This window comes from Myodes glareolus, chromosome 11 (genome assembly GCF_982192425.1).
Source record: "Myodes glareolus chromosome 11, mMyoGla1.1, whole genome shotgun sequence".
NCBI classification, from domain to species: domain Eukaryota; kingdom Metazoa; phylum Chordata; class Mammalia; order Rodentia; family Cricetidae; genus Myodes; species Myodes glareolus.
In genome coordinates, this window is record NC_142036.1 from 15004299 (window position 1) to 15027769 (window position 23471).

The 23471-nt window shown below is 56.7% G+C and overlaps 1 protein-coding gene across 3 annotated transcripts; it reads right to left on the minus strand.

Annotated features, from left to right (window-relative positions):
* Window positions 1–948: 948 nt before the first annotated feature.
* Aspg (asparaginase) lies at window positions 949–21578 on the minus strand. Of its 3 annotated transcripts, none has more exons than XM_048431407.3 (15): window positions 21312–21578; window positions 15957–16065; window positions 15072–15183; window positions 13628–13753; window positions 12122–12205; window positions 11248–11374; window positions 7879–7991; window positions 6937–7119; window positions 6709–6822; window positions 6046–6168; window positions 4818–4913; window positions 4420–4583; window positions 3487–3573; window positions 1886–1985; window positions 949–1644 (listed from the first exon to the last, which is right to left on the minus strand). In XM_048431407.3, exons 1-15 carry the CDS (start codon window positions 21391–21393, stop codon window positions 1561–1563), a joined length of 1704 nt encoding a protein of 567 aa, XP_048287364.3. In that variant the 5' UTR covers window positions 21394–21578; the 3' UTR covers window positions 949–1560. The 3 variants fall into 3 exon arrangements, with proteins under 3 accessions (XP_048287364.3, XP_048287365.3, XP_048287366.3); XM_048431408.3 differs by having other exon boundaries at window positions 1845–1985; window positions 21312–21468; XM_048431409.3 differs by lacking the exon at window positions 21312–21578 and adding an exon at window positions 20776–20901.
* Between the last annotated feature and the right edge of the window lie 1893 nt (window positions 21579–23471).

A 23471-nucleotide genomic window follows, 5' to 3' on the forward strand; every position in this document is an offset into this window, starting at 1 on the left:
GACTTCTGACGCTCATGCCCTCTGGTCCCTCTCCACCCACTCAGTAGGGATTCACTGAGGTGTGGGGCAAAGGCTTCTGGGCCCTGCTGTGCTCAGGTGGTGTTGCCAGGTTGTGCAAGGTCTGAGCACACCTGTCTGGGTGAGGAGCTGGGAGGCTGCCAGGGCAGTGTCTGCTGGGGCCTGGGAACCAGGCTGAAGAGCCTAAGGCGTGGGTAGGGGAGCCTCAGCTTGGCTCACCCAAATGCCAAGGGTCGGCTCTCGGGGTCTGCCCACCATCTGTAGGTTGTACATTCTCATGGGGGCCTGGGATTTTTCCTGTCTAGGGACCCAAAGGACAAATGTGCACCCTCATGCAGGCACAAGGTAGAGGAGACTTGAGGCTCAGGGCAGCTCCTTGCTTCTGGCAAGGAAGAGTGTGAGGACTGTATGTGGCAGAAGATCTGGCTAATGTCTCACACTTGAGGAATTAGCCTGGGGTGGCCGTCCTTGCTAGATGTTTACAGTGTGTACTGCGGGCTGAGCAGGAGCCCCCTCCCTAAAGTATGTCCCATTGTGTGTTAGCCAAAACCTGCAGCTCCTACCAGTGTCAAGATCACATAGGCAGTCCAGGACACAGAGAGTAACAAGGTGGAAGCTGGAAATGCCCCATGCTTGGGGGTATCTGCCAGAATGCCAAGGTTTCCTGTCACTCCCCTTCAGCCCCTGGGAGAAGTAACTTAGTTCCAGATGAGAAGAATCAGGACGTTCCGATGGGGCAAAAGCTGCCCGAGGGGATGGCAGTGGGGCAGGACTTACTCAGGCCTTCCCCATATCACCCTATCCTACCTTGCCTGGCCAGCCTAAGGACGGTTGCTTAAGTGGATTGCTGTCTGCTGTGGAGACAGCTCTCTGCCCCACAGCCTGGGGCCTCCTCCCCACATGCTTACACAGTCACAGCCCACAGACCCATTCAGGTCAAGCAGCAGCTGTCCCCACAACTTTATTGACACTCTGCTCATGCCAACAGGCTGGGAAGCAGTTTAGCAGACGCAGCTGGTATGTGCCCGAGGTCCCTTGGGCAGTAAGGAAGACCCCATGCTGCAGCAGGATGGCCGGTTGAGAACCAAGGACTTCCAGGAAGCAAGGTCTACTGAGGAGGTATAGAGGCCCAGGTACAGAGGATGTGTCTAGAGGCAGGGCTCCCCCTACTCCACCCCAGACGCTCTGTGTATGGAGTCCAGCTGTTCTCAGGAGATAGGGTTAGCCCAGTCACTCTCAAAACTCCAGAGGCGCCAAATAATGCGATGGGAACAGATGTGAGCTGGGGGGCCTAGGCCCTCCCCATCTCCCAGCCCAAAACTGGGTAGGGTGAAGGTCTGACTGAGGTGAGCCTTGCCTGTATGAAGCCCCAGCGGCTTGTGTCTCCATCAGACTGTGCTCCTCCCAGAGCCCACGAAAGACTTGGGACAATGTGTCTGTCCACTCCTCAGGCTGTCTCAGAACACTCTGGGATAGTAGGTGCCAGGATCCAGCTGCAGAGCAATGGGAGCTCACTGAGGGGACATCAGCCCAGTCCAGGACTTAGTGGGGCTGGGGCTGGGCACAGACCCTGTCCGTGAAGCTCTGTAGCAGGGCCACCACGTCTGCATTCCCAGCAGCTTCAGCCTGTAGGGGAGAGAGATCTGTGGGATGCCTGGACTGCAGCACCCAGAAGCCGCAAAGTCCCGCCCACCAGGACTGATGCCCCACCCCCACCCTGAGGACTGACAGGACACACCCCATGGGTTGGGTTGATTCTGAGGAAGATATAGCCCTAGAAAGGATGGGCAACTGCTGCTCCAGGATCTGGGACAGGAGCTGAGGACCTTTAGAACTCCAGCATAGTGTACAAGAGGGAGGCTCTCACTACTTGCAGGGCACAACGTCCATCATAGTCCAGCTGTCCGAGGTCAGCCCCTGCCTGCCACCATGCCCTCAGGCCTTCGCTGTCCGCCCTGGATGCCAGCCTGGGAGGGGGGGACAGGGAGGCAGAGAGAAGCTGTCAGAACTTGCTGGGTCCCTCAGCTGCCTACCTTCTTATGTGCCCCTCCCAGTGCCCTGGGTATTCTTACAAAGACTGCCCTAAACAGCTGATCCAGCAGCACCCAGCCCTGAGGCAGGAGTCCCAGCTGCAGGCGGCCTGGAGTCTGGTTTCACATATGGGGCGTGACTGTGACTCAGGTCAAGGACACGAGCTCACACACACACACACACACATACACACATGCCCGCATGCACACACACACGCACATACACACACACATAAACACATACACACACACACATATCCATTAGCATGCACATACCCCCCCCCTCCCCGATCCAGTTTCATATTTCACAACACAGCAGACCTGTGACATGTCTGGCCTGTCTCAAGACAGAAGGAAATGCCGACAGCCAGTAGCTATAGAAGGGAACCCATGAGGTCTAGGATCCAAGGTGGTCCTGGATCCCGGTAGGCTGCAGGAGCAAGCATCCTGGCTGGGGAAAGCTACAGGAATGACTTTCCCTACAGAGGAAAGCTGGGTGAATAGCCTTGTCCTTGGACAGTGTCTTCACTCTCCCTAGCTCTGTCTCTCCACTCTAGAGCCAGGCCCCTCCCAGGGTAAGCTGGGGGAAGAAGACACCCAAGTGACCCTATGCCTCCTTCCTGTCCAGGAAGTCACAGCCCCCAGGTGGCAATGTATCATTTCTGGGGTGGATCATTCTGGAAGCACCGCCAGCCCCCCACCCCAATTCACCTATACTGGTTTCCCACACCTCAGCCCAGCCAACAGCTCAGGTTAGCCCAGCCAGCAGCTCAGGTTAGCCCCGCCACAGTAAAGCAAAAGTCTTTTGGGATGGCTGGTTCCAGACCCTGCTGTCCACATGCTGCCTCAGTTTCCCTATCTTTCACTGGAACCAATAGGTCTGCCTGGGTGCAGTCCTAAACCAACCTACCCCAGGAAGCCCTTCAAAGCCAACCAAGGCCAGCTTCCATCGTCTTGGGCCCTCATCCCCTCATCCCATTGCCCCTGTGAGCGACTTATTCCTTATTCCTCCATCTTTCGGGGAGTGGTTCAGTAATAGTACTTTTCTCCTGGGATACTGCAGACCAGCGTAGGGACCTGAGACTGGGGCTGGGAGACTAAGATGTCCCAACAGATAGGTCTGAAGTCTCACGACTATCACCCGTACCCTGGACAGGATGGACATACCACTGATAGCACCCAATCCCAGCCTTCACCCATTGCCACAGCCCAGACCTGCTCTTCTCTTTCCCTTAATGCCAACCAAGCCCACAAGACACGCACACCCTTGCTGATTGTTCTTCTGGGTACTCCTGTAACTGGGTTTGAGGGGGGTACTTCTGAAAGCCAGACCACCTGGGTGCAGGCTCTCCCTCTTCAGTCCCGCCTAGCTGATCTGACCCTCCCAGCAGCCCCACTGCCTTCCTGGACCCATAAATAGAGATGCTCAGGTCATCACCTGCACAGTTCTGTCCCAACATCCTCCAGCTCCTGGGGAGATAGGCAAGCCCCAGCGGTCCGCAGCAGCCCAATGACGCCCTGATGCCTGCCATGAAAAAGTGCTGATTGTCAGTGTGGCCTAGACCCTGCCAGCTTCATTCAGCTCTGGTGGTGGCCAGGGGCAGGAAATTCCCACCCAGACCCCCACAGCCTAGTTCCAGACAAGCACTGTCCCTTGGTTCTTTGCCCACACTAGGGTGGGTGTCATCTCAAGGTCCAGGGCACCTTCACAGCATGTCTGGAGCCAGAGGCTGTCCCAAGTCACAAGGCGCTAGTCGGCTGGCTGAACAGGTGGTCTCCCGGTGCAGCTGGGAACAGCACCCCAGAAGGCAACTTCCTCCTACCCTCAGTCAGTCAGCCCCCACTGTTACACACCTGAAGTGACCTCTCTGATTAGGTCCAGGATAGGATCTGGGGAAACCAAGTCAGTTGTGCCCCAACTCCACCCTTGGTGGATGAGTTATGGCCGACAGACATGAACAGTGGGGTCTAGTTGGGCCCTAAGCCATTTCCTGAGCCAATCAGGCTGAGTCAAACCTGGAGGGGGTACTGCCTGCTGGGGCAGGGGATTCAGTAGTACAGACACCCGTGAGCATCCCACAGAACCCCCTCCCCAAGCATCCCAGGGTCTGCAGGCTGTGTGATGCTGTGAGAAACCCAGAAGCGGATCTGGTGGAGATGACTCTGCCAGGCAGAGCCACACCACATGACAAGCTGCCTCCATGTGTACCGCAGGAGAGATCACGGGAGGAAGCCCTCGACACTGTACATGTGCCCTCTGCACCCGATACTGCTCTCAGCTCTAGGATGGGGACCCCAATCGGGTCATACAGTGTAGCTTGGCCTTCCTGCCTGGTCCACATACTACCTGCCACATCCAGGCCCTTAGTACCTGCCCCTCACGGCCAGCAGCAGTGGGCTATGGCCATCTTCATTGTGGGCATTCACATCCACACCCTTCTGCAGCAGCATGGTGACCACGTCAGCATGGCCCCTCCGTGCAGCCACATGCAGTGGGGTTTGACCACTAGAGTCCTTCAGGTTGAGGTCTCTGCCCTAGGGTGACACAAGACACACAACCTCACAGAAGGGTCACACAAGGTCAGGTGGGCCACAGAGACTTGGGAAGGATAAAAGTGTGGTTTATAGCTCCACCCACTTCCAGCGAGGCCCTCGGGTTAGTATGTAAGCCCACTGCTCAGTGTGGCTTCGGAGGGTTGGTGAGGCCCTGGGGAGAATGTTCTATCCATGTGAACCATGTCCCACCTGTTAGTTCAGTAGGAGACTCACCAGCTCCACCAAGGCCTGCAGAGTGTCTAGGTCACCAGCATGAGCTGCAGCCAGGGCCAGGCTGGACGTCAGGACATCCTGCATGGCATCAGCCTCCTAATGGGAAGGCAATGGCAACATGGGCCACCGCTGCGCTTTGAGGCCCTAAGCATTTACAGGGTAACAGCAGACAGCACCCACAGTTCCCTGACTATGTGGACTCCACTTTCCACACACAGGGGCAGGTGGTCTCACTACATAAGGAAAGCGCCAGAACTGCCCCCACTGGAGAGTTCTGGCAGGAGCCTCATGCCCACCCACAAACCCACCTGTCCCCATGCCCTGGAAAAAAAAAAAGACCAGGTCACCAGGCTACCACCAGGTTCCCTTCATGTGCTGTCTCAGAACTACCATTGACCCCCCAAATCTGTTTATTTTCCTGCCTCTGCTGCTGACAGGATGATAGTCAAGTTATCCTTAAGGGAGCATGGGAAATGGTGCAGCCCCGCCCCTGTACATCCACCAAAAGGGTCTGAGTACACAGGTATAATATTCTGGGAGCACCCAGTTGCCCAAAGGCTCTCCAAGGTCCCAGAAGGCCTTCAAAGTGCCACTTTGTCCAGCGTCCACGGCTGGCTTAATCACAGCCTTGCAATAGCTTCTGGCCAGCTGGGCCCTCAAGGGTTTAGGAACCTCACACAGCCACCCCCTAATGATAGGTCACCGCCCACAGCCAGCATGGAGCAATTAACCAGCTGGTTCATAAGGCTGCTTAGGAGGGGCCACCTCCTGGGCTCTTGGGTCTTCAGCTTCCCCACGCCCTACAGGGTCTAGACACTCAAGTATTGAGGGCAGAGGGAAGCTGGGAAATCAGACCACACTCCAAGGTGCAGGTGTGGGGCCTAGAACCCCCAGCTCAAAGTCTTGAAGAGACCCCAGTCAGCCCCGACTATTCAACACCTAGGACAGACAGCACCCTCACCTTGCTTAGACTCACCCCAATCTGAGCTCCAAGCCAGCACTGACAGGCTATGGCGGCAGGCGCTCTCATCTCTTACCTCCACACAGCAGACAGGCCCCTTCCCCAGCTCCTATGATCCTATGATCCTATGATCCCTCCAAATCCTCATCATCCACCCCGCACCTCCTTCCTGGTCCTCCTGTGCCAGGACAGTGGCAGTAGATGGTGGGTCCTGCCATCCCATGAGGGTGTTCAGGCCCCGCCACTCCCCTACACCGCCGCCAGTACCTGGCTGTCATTCAGACTGAGAAGCCATGCTATCCGGTGGCCCAGCATGCCATCTTGCAGCAGGGACTGGTGCTCATCTGTCACAGGCCGTGTCATCTCCCCACGAAGGTTCTTGACCAGCAGCTGGAACAGGACACAAGCTGGTAGGCTGGGGCGGCACAGCACCAGGGAGTCCTGACCAGCTGAGAGGATCCGGATCCCCCTGGCAGGGAGATGGGCCTGCCACAGGGCTGGCAGGCCACCTCAGTGCTCTACCCATACAAGGGCTTAGTGTGACCCCACCAATCCCCCAAAGAAGGCTAACACTGCCCCCTTTTCTATAAGCTCAGGGTTTTCTAAGGCCTCAGGGTCTGGCAGCCTAGGGGCCTGGAGCCCTGTGAGTCTGAGTCCCACCTGGGAAGGAGGAAGCAGGAAGCAGGACAGGGTGTGAGGAGCAATGGGGTAGGGGAGCTGAACTGGTACTCAGAACCCAGAGGAGCGTAAGGGTGTGAACTGGGTGACCTGGATCAGCACTGGCCCTATCTTCCCACAGGGAATGCGCCTTCCACTTCCAAAACAGACACAAGCACTCCTGGCCCACCCCAAGAGCCCTCAGGAGTCAGCAGGCACGCATGTGCACACAGAGGTGCTCTAGTTCCTGGAATAGTGCATGGGTATACACACCTTCTTCCGGTCATCCAGGCTCAGCCCCGGCTGGCCTAGCACATAGGACAGTTTGGCCAGGGCAGCCTCTGATGTCATGTCAAAGCCTGAAACAATGCCAGCTCCTGCCATGGCCTGTGAGAGGGCAGAAGGAGGTTGGGTCAGACACCTCCCCTGGCTAAGGGGAAGGGGAATCCAGACACACAAGCTGTCTCACTACCTTTCCCCAGGCCCATTGTCTCCCCCTACCATGCCAGACGCATAGTCCGAAGTCACAGTCCCCTGAAGGCAATGGGTACAGTTGACAATGATCAGGCCTTGTTCAGATGCCACCCGCAGCTCCTGCAGTAGGTCTGGCTTGGTGGGCCCATTCCCAGAGCCAAAGGTCTCCATGACCACCCCTTTCAGTGGGGGCTGCAGGAAGGTCCGGACCTGTGTAGGCAGGACACAGGTTGGGGGAGCTCTAGCCAGCAAGAACAGCAAACAGGGCTTGTCCTGGCTTCCCAACTGTCTGACTTCCCTCTCAGGGTAGCCTGGCTCTCTCTGACTGTGGGGAGAGCTGAGCCTTGATATCCCCCTACCCCTCTAGTGCTAGCATGGAGGAGCTGGGCTCCTGACACTTGAAGGCCCTTAGACAGGGCCCTGCCCAGACTCCCCCAGGCTGGACAATTCCATTCAAAGAACAGAGGACAGTTTTGTGTCTGCCCAGCATCCTGTATAACAGGTAAGGGAGGCGCCAGTCACCAAAGGAACAGCTGGTACTGAGAGGCTGATGACAGGAAGCGGGGGAGGGCCACAAACATGACAAGAAGAGGCAGAGATCGAGCATGGCTGAGGCAGGAAGAGGACACACAGGCCAGCCTGGGCTACAGGCTAAGACCCTGTCTGAAAGGAAAACAGGAGCAGTAGAAAGTGGGGTTCTGCGGCCACTCCCACATCAAGTGTCCACACAAAGAAGCCCACATTTGGCGTAAGTGCTCAGCCTTGCACCCAAGCAGACTAGACGTCAGCCCAGGAAGAGCTGAGTCCAGCTGAGAAAGAAAGGTGCACAAACGGGTAGGCTGACATGTTTTGTAGACCATAGTCTGAGAAAGGGCTGAGACAGCGGGAGAAGTCTATAGCCCTGGAGGGCCCTGGGAGGCATGGGAGCTGTGGAGAGCACTACGGCGGCAGGCCCTCAGGCTTCCCTACCAGCGAGGCAGGGATCCCAGGGTAAAGACGCAGCAGGCCCACATCACGCTCCATACTGCTGTGCACCACAAGACGGTCCTTCTGGCTGGCCTTCCGTACCAGCTCGCGGTTGACTGAGGACAGAGAACAAGAGTCAAAGCTGCAGGTCACAGGCGGCTGCAGCCCAGCTCGCCTCCAGGGTCCCCTGCCCACCCTCTCTGCCCATCCTGGTCTCCCTCAGGCCGATGCCAGGCTCCACAGCAAGCCCATGGGCTGGGAGGAGGTGTCAGGAGAAAGATCACTAGCCAAGCAGTGTTAATACAGGTGGTGACCAGGGTGATGGGGCTGAGGGTTGGGGATCATGGCTGACGGATGAGGGAGAAGGGCAGACAAGCCAGCCTGTGCTGAAGAAGAGTGTATGTGGAGCGCAGAACTCCCGGCAAAGGGACTGGCATGTGCTAAGACTGGAGCTGCAGTCTGCTAGTCCCAGGGGAAGGCCAGGCCGCGTCCTCTGACAAACAGCCTAGCTGTGGCCCTCTTGCTGCATACTGGGGACCTCCTATGCCCACTGTCTACCAAGTAAATTAATTGATCTTCTCGACAAACACCTTCAAATTTACCCCCCAAATTCTGGGGTCCTAGCGGTGCCCATCATCCCTCCCACATCCAGGCCGGGGAGGAAAGAGAGCAGCAGGAACATGGGATCAGCATCCCTTGAGCACAGTCATACAGGTGACCTTCCAGATGAGTACCTTGTCCTTTGGGTCAAAGGTCACTGTAAGGTCAATGCCCAGGACCTAGCTGTGGGCATGAATAAGCATGGCAAACTATCCCTTGCACCTCATGAATCTGGCCACTCGGATGCCTCCAGCCCAACAGAGATGGGATGTTGGTGACTTCTCTGTATTAAATGGCACCCGGGGTCCTCCAGTTCAGCCCAGGAAAACTAAGTCCTGGAAAGAGGAATGGCCTCCCTTGAGGAGCTATGCACAGAAGTCAGGCACCTCCTCCACAACTGCCCATGCGCTGTCCCCCTGACCCGATGCAGAGTGTAGGGGTCATTGACTCAGGAGGCCTGGCTGCTGTGTCTGCCAGAGCGGTCACATGTGATAATCAACTGGACAATATTCTGAACACACACTGAGGGGTGAGGGATGAGGGAAGGAGGGGCAGGAGGGGGAGCAGGGTCCTCAAGCGAGCTGCCCACCCGACCAGCTACGGCATCTATCAGCTCACACAATGGCAGCATGAGATGTCCTTTAATTTAGGGCTGTGCATCTCAGCTGGGCAGGCAGATAAGGTTTGGGGGTGGGGGTTGGTTGCCACCAGAAGAGTTATGGCTGCAGAGAAGGGCTGCACGAGACAAAGGACTGCCCCATGGACAGCCACCCTCCTTATGAGTCAGGAAGTCTCTCCTTAGGATCTTCAAGTCCTCCCCACGGGGACTCTGGAACATAAAGGGGAAGGCAGCAGTGACTCACCCTGGCTGCCACGTCAGCGCTTTAATAGCCCCTGCATACCTAACCTGGTCGTCAGGTCTGCCCTTGGCCTTAGTATCCCAGGTGGCCTGGTGGTTTCTGGGAGGCAGGGGGCTCCCATGAACAGAAGGGCACCGAGTTCCACGTGTCTGTGTGTCAAAGGCATGGCAAAAAGACTCCTAGCCAGTGGGCAACAAGATCAAGGGGCACCTTCCCAGCAGGAGAGAACCTTCCCTTAGCTCCTCTGCTCCGGTGGGATGGGAGGGCTTCCCAGCAGAGGCAGATCTGGAAGAAGTAACTGGGAGTAAGGACAACGGGGGTGGCACAGACACACAGGAATAAGCAGGCCAGCTCAGGGATGGTCCCCGGCTCCCCTCACGTCCCAGAAGATATATGAAGTGCCGGCGGCAGCCTGTGGGAGGCCCGCGTCGCAGAGATCATCAGGACTCTGTCCCAGGGCCCCACTGCCACACCCTGAGCAGAACCCCAGATTTCTCAACATGAGGTGTCAGAACCGGCTGGGCAGCCTGACAATAGCAAGAAGGGGAGGTGCAGGTTCCCACACACCCACACACGCAGGATGGTACATCAGGATATTGGGCTGGCACTGAGAGTGAGCCTCAGCTCTGGGCTAGGGAAGCTACCGGTGGGCTGGGCTTGCAGTCCAGGTGTCCCAGCATGGCAGAGGCTTTTAGATTCAGGGTGAAGGCCTCTCTGCCCACAGGACGCTCCAACCCTGAGCCCGGGTAAGAAGTGACTCAGGCTTGGAGAGCTGAGCTGCAGGGCAGTGCCCACAGTCGCTGCTCCCTGGGCCACTGGTGCCAACATGGGATAATAGTCAGGTCCCATCTAATGCAGGCCCTTCGAAGAAGCTTCAGCAGGTCCCGCCCCAGATAGCAAGTGGACCTCTGCCACCCCAGAGCCACTGGGGTGCAAGCTTGGGGATTTTCACTACCTAGAAGATTCCAGGTGGGTGGCAGGAAAGAGCATGCAGGTGGGAAGCCAGGATGAGCTGAGACCCTGGTTCTGTCAGGTAGGGAAGAGAGGAGGCTTTGAGGAAGTAGTAGCCTCCTTTCAGGAGGGTCTACTCCTGAACCTTAGCTTCTGATACACAGGAAGAATACCAAGAACAGACACCTGCAGGTCCCAGCAATGCTGTGTCCCACCCACAGGACCTGCCGTGCTCCAGCAGAAGCACAGTGTGGGTGAGAGCTGCCGCTGCCCTCCTAGAGAGCTGAGACCCTGTCAGTTGTCCTGTCAGAAGAGCAGCTTTGGCTCTAGACTGACAACCCGACCTGATCAAGCACATGGAGCCCAGTCCTACTAGGTGCAAGACTCCCAGGTGGAAGATCATCCCCGAAAGCACCTGCCTGAGACAGGTCTTGGGATAGAACTACACAAAGAATAGGTCAGGGACCAGAACCTCAGTTACTAGGCAGGTCTGGGTACTCGAGAATCAGGCACCAGTGGGCAATAGTGTACCTGTCCCAGGATCAGACTTACACCTGGACAGGACAGGCCTGGAGGACCAGGAGGCAGATGCCCCGATTTCGGAGAGACGGAGGCCCTTCAGGTTTATATCTAAGATGGAAAAGCTGGGGCCACTAGAGTCAAGGCCCGACTGGCATCAGAGGCTGCCCACACTTAGGGTAAGGAGTTGCTATGCCCTTATGGAAGCCCCAGGACCAAAAAGCTAGGTTTTCAGAAGGAGCAGTGTGTGTAGGAGAGCCACAGACTGTCACAGAGAGGGACTTCCGGCTGGGGGTCATGTGGTGTGACAGTACCCACAAGAGCCAGACACCCCAGCTCTGAGCCTATGTTCATCACAGAGGCTTCTCACCTCTACACAAGAAGACCCCAGGGTCCCCCTTCTCACTCCCAGGTAGCGGGCCCTGCTTTCAGATCCCCTTACTTGTGATATCTGCACCCACAGTGGCCAGAGCGGGCAGGTTGGGGGAGCAGAAGGCTGCAAACCTCCGAGCGTCCACCTTGGTTGTCCGATTGCCCCGAAAGAGCTGATTCTGGAAGAATAGGCAGACCTGTGGAGGGAAAGACAACAACTCAGAGCTGGCCCCTGACATCCTCCAGCTCTCCCCAACCCCACCACCGCCAACACACCAAACCTGGAAGGTAACCAGCAGGCAGGGTCCTTCTAGCCAATACCTGCCCAGTGAAGGCCCCAGTCCTCCGCGACCCTGGAAGCCTGGGCACTGAGTGCACAGACGGCTGAGGGAGGCCCTGGCTCTCCAGCCAGCACTTCTCCGCTGGTGCTGCTGAGCTCAGATCCCATGTATGGGGAGCCAGTGACTGCAGAGACTCCTCTAGGGTGAAGGAGGTTGGGCGTGACCTTTGACCTGCCTGCTGCTCTTCCCTAATGCCTAACCCTAACACCACCAGTCTCCAGGACTGCTAAAGACAAAGCGGTTCCTGGCCTGTAAGAGATCCACCTGTCTTTCTTCTTCTTCTGCCAGGTGAGGCAGGGAGCCCATGAGGAGGGCCACAACAGACTCCATAGGCTAAGGTGGGCACAGTCCACTTCCATGGACTCACGTATATGTATACAACACAAGTGTAGAATATCTACAACATAAAACCTGGCTGCTGACGAGTGTCGGTGGGGGACCGCTTCCTTTCCTTAGTTTTGTCAATTCCATGTGAAGGACACATGTTTTCAAGACCGTTCCAACCTCCGGCCTGTGGGTCCCCATGTGGGCCAGAACCACAAGCTCTCTGACATTCACTGTCCCACCGTCCACCCAGGCCGCTCCTGTAACCAGGCCAGATACCTCAGGAATGATGTACTGGCCAGCCATGAGCAGAGCGCCCAGCAGGTTTTCACGGCCATCGTTCCACAGTGCATGGATAGGTACCTGGGGAGATGTCAGAGAGGTGTCTGAGGCCTGGGGAGCCAGGACATACCCGGCTCCCCAACTCCTGGAAACCTCTCAGGCTCAGGCAGGGAGAGAAGCTGAGACAGGGTCTGGGGCAGTTAGCCAACTCCCAGGGCTGGGAAGCCCTGGCGTTTCTTCTGACAGTGCCAACCTTCTCTGAGCACCCTGACCTCTCCATTTGGCTGCCACAGAGGGGAAGCGACCAGGAGGCACCCCGGTCCAGTTCTGGCCCCCGGTCCACACGGCTGCAAAGCCCAGCTTCCTCACTACCCCAAGAGCTGGGAGCCAGGCAGGGGACCCAGAGCAGCAGCTGGGTGGGCTGCTGGACAGTGTCCTTCCTGAGGCACGCAGGGTAGTCTGGCTTGTCCCTCCACTGCCTACGTGTGCCACAGACCACGCTGGGAGCGGCTGAGCAGTGCCCAAGAGGACACAGCGGGCAGGACTGAAGCGGGACATGCAGAGAGACTCTGGCCGGAGAATGGTCAGGCAGTTGTCAGTGCAGCCTCTGGGGGTGCACTGCGCATCCTCCTACGGTGCACAAGCAGGGGAGAGCCTAAGCACACTGGACCTCACTGCCCCTGGGAAGAACAAAGGCTAGGATGCTGTCATGGGTCTTCTCCAAGTCGGGCTATTGTACTATGTGCTTCTCTGGGGAAAGGGAGAGACTGAGCCACCACTCCCAACAGCACCTGGCACTCTGGCAAGAGGTCTCCCGTGGGGGCCAGTTGGGCCCACGCCTGCCTGGTGGAACCTCCCTCAGGTTGTGTTCAAAAGGACCCAGGTGCTGGCATCCTGTCTAGAGGTCTTGGCCTCTGCCCCATGAAGGATTGTGAAGGACTTGGGTAGGATCGCTCTAATGGTCACCCATAAGTATCAGAAACCCCAAGACAGCCTTCACTCAGAGAGTTGTTTTCCATAGCATTCCATTGACCTTGGTTTGGGGAAGGGCACAGCAGGTTAGGACAAGAGAAGGGGATGTCATATGTGAGGGTTGCTAGGGACAGCAACAGAGAGAAGAGGAACGGGGTTGGGGGTGAGGGAGTCTCCCCCTGTACTGCTCAGTGTGTGTCTACCATGCTGAGTCTTAGATGGTAGCAGACATGAAGCCATTAGGGAGAAGAGGAAAGAAAGGAAACCCCACGTGGCAGGGCTGTAAGGGGCTCAGCTCTGGGTACTCTTGAGGCCTCAATGGACAAGACCTCCAGGAGCCAGTAGGTCCCCTGTCTCAGGGACTGTAGGAGCTCAGCAGGAGTGAAGTGGCCAACTCCAGGCAGGGCCAACGCCTCAAGTGTCTAGAGAGACCCTAACTGGAATCACACCGCAGGAATGGTGCTGGAAACAGGTGCCCGGGCAGCAGCCAGGGCTGGTCAAGGCCTGCTCTGTGCCGCCGAGACATATTACCTGGGCCCCGGTGAGGATCACAGGCTTCTGCAGGTTCTCCAGCATGAAGGACAGCACCGAGGCGGCAAAGGCCATGGTGTCCGTGCCGTGGATGACCACAAAGCCCTGGTACTGTGTGTAGTGTCTCTGTTGGAAGGGAAGATCTCAGGGCAGACCAGGGCTCTCGACCACAGGCCTTCTCCGGGGAACATGGTGGCAGGCAGCTACCCCCTCACAGGCCATGAGAAAGAGGAAAGGCCTGAATGTTGGCAGAGGGCTTGGTGTGGCATCACTTCATCTCCCCCTGCAGGCCCTGTCTGGAAGGTCAGTCTCTGCTTGGAGTCCCTGTAACTTGCTTTAAAGAATGAGGGAATGTGGGTCCCAGGGACTCTGGACACTTCTGGGAACAGCTCCACAGACTTCCAGCTGGTGCCTCCCAGGAGCAAACTGTCCATGCTGGTCACCTCTGACCATCACTTCCTGGTGGTATGCTAGCCAAAGCTATGGCTGCCAAGACAACAGTTCTGAGGGCTGAGGCTCCTGCCAGAGCCTCCTGACTCATTGAAAGACAAAACACAGGAGCTAGCAAGTCTCGTGGAGCGGAGTGCCCTCTGCTGGCCATATGAGGTACAGCGGCTTAGCAGCCTGCTATGAAGAGCACCAGGCAGTTGGGTCGGGGCCCAGAAGATGGCTTGCCTAGCTTCACGACAGAAAAACACCACCTGGACCTAGCCTGAGACCCTGTCAGTCACAAGTGAGGAAGATGGCCCTGAGCCACCATAACCTAGTCTGGAAGTGCCCACTAATGGCCTGGCTCCTGAAATGGGCAACTCAGAGCTGGCAGTAGGGGCGGCTGTCTTCTAGGTAGCTGACAAGTATATGACTGGGGCCAGTCAGAGGATGCAGAGCCCAGAATGCCCTGTTCAGAGGCCTGCACTTAGCTAGGTCTGGGAGCCTGGGAGAAGAGGCAAGCTAAGGAGGGCGGGGGCGGCTCCAGGGTAAAGCAGAAAGGCAACTCTAAGGTTGGGATCGTGGGGGTGAGTCAGGCCCACAAAGCCTGTGAGACCCCACATTACTAACTGGAACAGGCCAATAGTATGAGCAACCAGCCTCTACTCGTGTGACAGACTGTGCACAGTGTGTGGCCCAGGACCCAGTACTTTCCTGAGGCTGCGCTGCCCTGTAGGTCACCGCCAGATCTCAGGTGGACAGACAGACTCGACCACAAGCCCACAGTTATTCACTTACCCAGTGCTTCTGCAGGGAGCCTGCCCTGCCCTCCAGTCCCACCCACATCAGCCCCTCCCACACCCCACCCTTCCCATATCCCTGTTCCTCCCATATTCCAGCCCCTCCTGCACCCTAACCTCCCCCTGCCCACATGCTAGAGTGCCACCTTCCAGTCCAATCCAGCCTTCCAGCCCCACCCACGCCTCATAGCCCCGCCCACACTCTCACCCTCTACCTCTATGATCTGGGCAATCTGAACCCACTCAGTGATGGTCATGTCACTGGAGTCGAAGAGTGGCTGGCACTCCAGCACCGTGTAGAGGATCCTCTGATCAGGACTGGCCGGGCTGCAGAAGGCAGAACCTGTCTCCCATGCTGCCCCACCTCCACTGCCCTCTCCAGCTAGGGTATGGGCGGGGTTGTGGCATCCTAGATGGGGCTAGGGAGTAGACTGTGGGGTGTTGGGATATGGCTGGGGCTGTGCCTGGCAACCCCATCCCCCACCGTGTGGAAGGGGCTTTGTGATAAGTGTGGATGGGCTCCACCTCATAGGCAAGTCTCACATTGTGTGTTCAAGACCAGCCTCCCTTCCACCTAGAGTTCTCAGGGACAAAGACTGGGCAGACAGGCTGGCCTTGAGCAGGGTCACCCCCTACACCAGTTCAGACCTGCTCCTGTAGAGCAGACGTCTACCTCGCTCAGCTGTGAAGGGCGTAAGGTAGCTGAGTACAGCGAGGATACACAAGACAGCCATGCTGGAGAGGGAGAGGCCCCTGGGTCAGCCCCGGCTCTCTTTATAGGTTTGGTACCTAGACGCGGGTATCCTCACCATGCTTGCTAGAGCTTCCTCTACTCCTGGCCCCGCGGGCTCAGCTTAGTGGGGAGGAGAGGTGGAAGGCAGTGCGCTGAGCCGCAGATACAACGCAGTACACATGCCACCTCCAGTACAAGGTCCAGGAGCTCAAGAAGTGTCAGGGATGTCTCATGCAGATGGCTCACATGGGAGTTCCAGGACAACAGAGGCTATACCCTCTGGCTTCAGGCCCTGTCTACCCTCTCCACCCCAGGAGAGCTGCACACCGTCCCTGCTTTGGGCCCGAAAGAATGTACGTGCACTCACGGCAGCACCAGTGTATCCTCGGGCAGGTGGTGGGCCTGGGCGTACTCCTCATCGTGGAACATGTGAAGCGCCCTCAGGACAGCAGCGAGGCCTTTCCCAGGTACCAGCACTGCAGGCAGAGTCCAAGCAGAGTGTGGGCTCCAGACCAAGGCCGTACCAACTCCCACAGTCAGACCTCCATCCCTTTTTCCTGGGTGTCAGGTCCTGGACTGCGGCAGGGGCCAGGCCTCGGCTGGGCTGGGCCACAGCTGCCACCAAGGCCCCTGGGAACTTAGGTAACAGTTTCATCCGGAAGCTTTGGCACTGTCCTTTGGAGCTGACTCCTGATTGAGTTCTGGTCTCAAACCCAGGCAGTCTCAGCAGCGCTAAGCACCACTCTGCCCCATCCTGCCTCTGCTTGTACCAAATCTGTCTGTACGCCGCACCAAGAGGAGTCCATCGGGCCAGACCCCCTCCAGGACTGGACTCAGGGACTGTCATGGACACTCACAATTCTACCCCCACCTGTTGGCACTGCCCCTGCCTGCCCCCATTTCTCATTCAACAGGTACTTCAAGGCCCTCTGGGAACCCCTCTGGGAAGTCATCTCTGGTGCCAAGGTCATAATGCCCTTCCCATTAACCCCCTGACCAGCTCAAGGCTTCCAGAGGGTATGGACTGTGTACAACTCCTCCAAGGTCCAGCTCAGGCCCCGGCACTGTCCCCTAAAAGAGAGCCAAGCACACAAATGCCCCCAACCCAGCCTGCAGCATTAGAAATCCCTGAAACCTGGATCTAGGTGAACAGTGTGAACCCTGCTCATAGGACACCCTAAAGGGCACTACTGCCTGGCAGAAAACAAGTCCCAGGAGACAAGAGCGAAGTCCCAGCTGTCGCTCTACGCTGCCCTCGGCTAGCTCTGTGACCTTGGGCAGATTGGGTAACCTCAGGCAGTCCTCTCTCAAGGCCCGTGTGAGACGCCCCTCATGCCTGATCCTTGCGCACAGCAGTGAAGACAAAAAAGTCCCCAGAGAAGCACATGGGACCTTGGGAGGAGGCAGTGGTGTGGCAGGCCTGGATGTCACTGAGTCACAGCCTCAGTCTCTGCTGCCTAGACCCTTTCCTATGGCGGCATCACCGTTGCCGAGACCCTGGTCCTTCGACAGCCTGGCCACCATTTCCTAGCATTGGATGGACATGCTACACCTGCCGCCAGAGCTTCTGCAGCCAAGGCCTGACTACGGAATCAGTCTCACATGCTGCAGGCATAGGGACCCTTGTCCACTGGGCTCAATTCCAACTATTACCCTATTCCCCATCTTCAAAGCCAGACTCCCTTGGCCTCTTCTCACATCTGCAGATGCCTTTGCCACGAGACCGCATACTTACACGTGCTGTTGTGAGGACATACACTTCTGAGGGCTCTGGGGAGGATCTCCTATCTCTGGTCAGGGCCAGCGGGGAGTAGACCCAGCAGGCTACCCACACCACACCACGCCTGAATCAAACTGCCAGTAACTCACCCCAGAACATGGGGCTGGAGCCGAGGAGCACCAAGGTGAGGGCTTGGCCCTGCTTGCGGACCTGCGGGCCTCAGGAGTGCCAGACTCCAAGCAGGTTTGATGCCTGTGTCAGCCTCCTGTCAGCAGGGATGGTGGGCATCCAGCCAACCACCTGACCAGGGCTCCACCTTCCCCAAGTATACTCTCGGCTACGTCCTATTTCTTAGGGTAAGTATAAGGGTACTCCAGGCAGCCCCAGGCCCCTGCCAGCCCCTCCTCCCATAGGAGGATCACCCCTGTCTCCTGTACCCAGCTAGCCTGCAGCTCCAGCCGCTGCCTGTCGGCCTTTTACTGATGCCGGCTGGACCTGGTTCTTGAGAACATGGTCACAAGTTAAACACAAATCAGAAGGGCTCCCATTTCTCCCAGGTGCAGGTCAGGAGCCCTGCAGACTTCGGAGCTGACAAATCTGTTCCCCACCATTGCATGCCCCCAGGTTCAATAGGCACCCCTTGTCTCCCAGCACCCTCCCCCGTCCCCCCCCCCCCGAACCTGGTACAGAGTTCGTAAAACTTCATAGGTGCAGTTTGCTGTTGCTGCTGTCTGCTGCTGTAGCTGCCACTTATGGAAATGTTTCATGGACAGAGCTCAGAAAACTGATGAACCCTGAATGTCCAGTCAGCCCCCTGGGCCCCCAGAGCCACCCCAGGTATGACCAGGACATCAGCCTGCCTCCACATGCAGGAGCCACCCAAGCCACTCAGGATCACATTTGTCTTTTGTGACTAAGTTTCTGGAGGTATGACTGTGTCTAATATCCTGGGAGGGCAGCTCGAAAGGACCGCCCGTGTGTTCAGGTTGGGGGAGCACGGACACACATAGAGACTGTCCCCTGACAATGTAGCAAACAGAATAGAGGTGCTGTCGCATTGCAGACAGGAAGAATGACAGACCCTGGCAGCCACCAGAAGGTGGAGGAGGAGTAGGAAGAGTTCTCTTTCAAGGCCTTGAGACTTTAAACTTTGTCTCCAGAAAGAGGGACGGACCCTAAGGCTTTCCATGTGGTTGGTTGGCAGTCTCAGGACACTGGGACCTCTGCTCTCCACATGAGCTCCCCTGACAGCAGATGGCACTGGAGTAGCCATGGAAACCTGGAAGTCACCTACGGGGCAGGTGAGATGGGTGTTTAGGCTGGGGGATGATGGACACGTTGTCTCTGACCATGGGCAATGGCTCCTGGGGACACATGGCACACTGGTGAGGTCAGAATGGACAGGATTGAGGGGTTACGGACTGAGAGCCCCACCTTGAAGGATGGCATCTGGGAAGCATCAAAACCAGCCAAGAGAAAGCTAAACTCTCCTATGTCTTTCTTTCTGAAGAGGAAAGAACATAAACTTGTTACCATGTGACAAGGTCCTAGGAAGGGAAAAAGTGTGACGGAGGACAGGAGCCACCAACGAGGCCATTCTTCTGGATTCCGCAACAGTGTTTTAAAGTGGAATTTGCTGTGATTTCTTTCAGTGTGAACACTGACTTTCACCTAACTCTGATAGTGTAAGTTGCATTCTTTTCCTATGGAGTGCACCCCCAAAATGTACAACCCTAGGATGCTGACCCCACCCTACCTGGAACCACGTCATGGCCTGTGCAACTATCATACTGGGCATCAACCCGACTGACAAGAGTCTATGGTTGGGGCCAGCTGTGACCGCTAGGCAGGAGGCAACCTTGGCTACTCTGTACAGAAGCTTGGCTGCCCCTCCGTGGTGGTTGCAAGGAATGGCTCAAAAGGCAGCAGGCGCGAGGTATACCCTAGCTAACACAGTGCCCATGTGTCACCCACACATGCCTGGGTCCAGGCTTGCGGCATGTTGTTTTTTGACTTGTGACGTCTTCACAGAGCCCTGGAAGGGGTGGTGAAGAGGTGAGCCATGCTGTACCTCTGCCCTCTCCTGCCCTGGCAAGGCTCGCCACACAGTGTTAGGCAGTGTTTACCAGCAGACACACAAGCTGTCCCAACAGCGACAATCTACACAGCTCCTCTGCAGCGAAAGCCACCACTCCCACTTACCAGGGGCCAGGGCCCACAGAAGCAGGGCCAAGCTGGTTAATCATTTATACCAGTGGGGCCATCCAGGGCAGGCCATCCAGGGCCTGCAGCCCACAGTTCAGCAACCTCCACAGCTGGGCACACAGACTGGGACAGGCCTGAGCCTCAGGTTTCAGGCATAGGTTTATCCTCAACCTGCCATGCCTTGGTTCTGCCCACTCCTGGAGACCTTTCCCTTCAGAGAAAATCAAGGCCACTTCACACCTTTGTCTCTCAAGAAGAGGTGACTTCGGCCACGCCTGAGGCAGACCCCAGGGCTCCAAGTCCCAGCACTGGCTACTCATTCATGAGTGTAGATCCTGTGTCCCAGTCAGCAAAAGCCAGACCTCTTTTCTAGTTCTCCCATGTCCTTGGGGTCTAAGCCCAGGGCTCCCTAAAGTTGTTCTGAAGAGGGAACAGGTGAGCGGCTGCAGGATGTGGGGTCCCATGAAGGCCTGGAAGCAGCTGGTCCGGGAGCAGAGCCCTCAGCTTTGAGCCAGAAGATGCTGCCCTGGGAGCTGCCTGCACCTCCGCGGGGAAGACTGCTGGTCACTCTGAGCTCCTTGGGTGGAGTGTCTGCCACTCCGAGGAAGGGGCTTCTAGAGTAGCTGCCTGCCAGTCACTACCTCTTCCCAGGCCTCGCAGACCCCGGAGCACGGAGCAGCCTTCTGAAGGTCTAGAAGATCTTAATCCATCTGAAAACCCACACCTCACTGCACCTGGGCTTGGGCCATCAGAGTCTGTAGCTTTCCTGACCACCATGCCCTCGCTGCCTTTCAGTGAAGCCTAGCACACGATGAACACACGGGAACACCCATGGGGGCATGGGGCACAGTGTCACCACAGGTGGGACTGCAGTCAGAGTTCGCGTGTTCCTTAGCTAGGACATCCCGGTTGAGCACAACAAGACTGAAAGTGCCCATATGTCAGGCCTAGAGGGGAAGCAACAAGAGGCAGAGCGGGCCTGGCTGCAGAGCCATCTCCTGGCTCCTCCCTCATTCCCCTTGCACTGTTGCTCCTGGTCTGGCCACACTTTCTCCTGGGTCCAGCAGCCACTCCTTCCAGGAGCCTCTGTGTTCTCAAAGGAGTTCACTCAGAGCAGCCCCAACACAGCCCAACCGCATCCACTGTACCCTGGGACCCAGGGGCAGTACCTGACCCTCTCTCTAGGCTTCAGCTCCTTAATGGGTGTCATTACTTTATCCATCACTCAGGGGAAGGCCAAGCAAACTGGCCATGGTCCTACCTGCTAGTGGGGGCATTCACCAGGGTGTCCCAACCAGAGGCAGCAGGACGTTGTCAGAGGACGGTCTTCCAACAGTCTGGATGACCTTGACCCTAGTGCCCAAGCTCATAGAGGGCAGGCGAGCTTGGCCCTTACCTTGGGAAAACTAAGGATTCTCTGAGGGGAGAGAGCAGGCAAGCAGTTTTGCTGGTGCCTCACCCTCCACCCCAAAGAAGCAAGCACACCTCAAGGACTTTCTTTTAAGGGTTCGAAGGTGTGGAATGTTCCAGCATCTTTCCCAACGCCCTGGGCACAGAATAGAGCAGTTTTCCCAGCTCCCTCCTCTGTCCTTGTGTCCCCTGGCTTCGGGACACTTCAGGTCGGGAAGTGTTACCATGCCCCTCACCCCTTCCAGGGACCGGGTTTCAAGACTCCCAGCCACCGGAGGGAGGAAGTGTCCCCCCCCTCACCCCGACCCCAGCAAGGGAGAGCCCTAGAGCTCCCAAGTGACCAGGCCCTGAGGCCATTCTGCCTAGGGCGTGGGTACGCTGACTCACCACCACCCTCGCTCCTCATGCCGATGGTGCCGCCAGTGTAGATGGCCAGCAGCCGCCGCTCAGGTCCGGTAGCGCGAGCCATGGCTAGGACAGCGGACTCCTCAGTGGGAACTGAGCCAAAGGCAAAGTAATACTGGGAAGCGGTGGGGCCTTCAGGGTGGGGCTTGCTGGAGGCCTGGGGCTCTTCTGGTTGGTGCGGGAGGTAGGGGCTGGACCTCGGGGCGGAGGAGGAGTCGCCTTCAAAGTAGAGAGCGGGACACTTGTAGAGTTTGCTGCAGGAAGGATGTCTGCTGGGGATGGGGCTGGAGCCATAGGGGGTGGGGCCTCATGAATGGGGCGGGCTTTCTGGGTTTGCCTCACCTAGTGCAGAGGCCAAGAACTTCCAGAAAGCCCAATCAGGGCCCTTCTCCTGCCCCAGCAGCCCCTACACCCTGGGATCCCAGCATTGATCCCAGCATAGATCCCAGAGGTCTAGACCCTCTGAGTGGGGCCAGGCTGATTTAGCCAATTTCACCGGAGACTGGCACTCACTTGTGATCTAAAGGTACCAGGAGCGGAACTACAGCTGCAGGCTCCCTGAAGTTGAAACCCTGATACAGAGACAGCCCACCCACCCGCGTGCTGCGGGGACTCAGAGCAGACCCAGTCCTCCAGAGGAACTGAGCACGCCCTCTAGACTGCCTTAGGCCGAGGTGAGGCTATCTCAAGGTGAAATGATAGGATATATTCTCCTGCCTAGAAGAGTTCGAGAGCCGGGCGGTGGTGGTGCACGCCTTTAATCCCAGCACTTGGGAGGCAGAGGCAAGCGGATCGCTGTGAGTTCGAGGCCAGCCTAGTCTACAAGAGCTAGTTCCAGAACAGGCTCCAAAGCCACAGAGAAACCCTGTCTCAAAAAAAAAAAAAAAAAAAAAAAAAAAAAAAAAAAAAAAAAAGTTCAAGATCCCAGTGGCAGCAGATTTGAATCCTCATGGAATCTCTTCGGGGGACGTGACCTCTTTCTGTGCCCTTGACATTTTTATGAATTTGGGCACCCAAATCTAACCCATACTAGCACCCCTGGAGACCCAACAGACTGATATGTCACCCAGTATGTGCCCCACCCTGTTAGCACACTGGCTCAGAGCAGGCCATCTCTGCTGATTTCCCAGCTCAGAAGTTAAACCCACGTAGGAGCCAGGGTGACTCACTATTACGGCCATTTCTCCTCTGTCTGTTTCCTGTTGAGGCATTCTCTGACTTGGTCAAAGGTCTTTAAGTTCCTGTTCTGGGAACAGAGCTCTTACCCTTCTTGAGTTTGCCCTCCAGCGACAGGATAGCAACATATAAAATGCTGTGGTGGGGACAGTGGCAGCTGTAAACAAGAGGACACAAGGAAGATGGTAATGTTTCCCTCCCTGGCTCCTGCTTCAGTTCCTGCCTCTAGGTTCCTGCCTGGCGTTCCTGCACTGACTTCCTTTGATGATGGACTGGGTTGTGGAGCCAAATAAACCCTTTCCTCCCAAATTACTTTTGGCCATGGTGTTTATCGCAGTAATATAAACCCCAGCTAAGCTGGGTGGTGGTGGCACACGCCTTTTATCCCAGCACTTCGGAGGCAGAGGCAGGGGATCTCTGTGAGTTCAAGCTCAGCTTGGTCTACAAGAGCTAGTTCTAGAACAGGCTCCAAAGCTACAGATAAACCCTGTCTTGAAAAAAACAAAAACAAACAAACAATCAAAATAAAAACACACAAAAAAAGAAACCCCAACTAAGACAAACAGTAAGTCCACATAATGGCCATACTAGTGAGGCAGAAAGACTCAAAGTGGGGTCACTGGCTAAGGAGGGATATTAGGGGACAATCTAGATCCTTGGTGTGATTGATCTCTGCTGCTGTTTGGGGAGGCAGATGCAAGGGTGAGGAGAGGGTGGGGGGCTCTCATGAAGTCACTGCAAGTAGGGACTTGCAAGTAGCTGAGAGGGACATGTGCATCAGGAACGTGTGAGGAAGGAATCATCCCTGGCTCTCTTGTTAGCCAGTTGTCCATTCTGGAACAAAAGATAAAGGAAATCAACTTAGAAGGAAGGAAAACTAGCCAGTATGATGGAACTCCAGCACTCGGGAAGCTGAGGAAGGAAGACCAAACTTCAAGATCAAGCTAGGCTACATAATGAAACCCT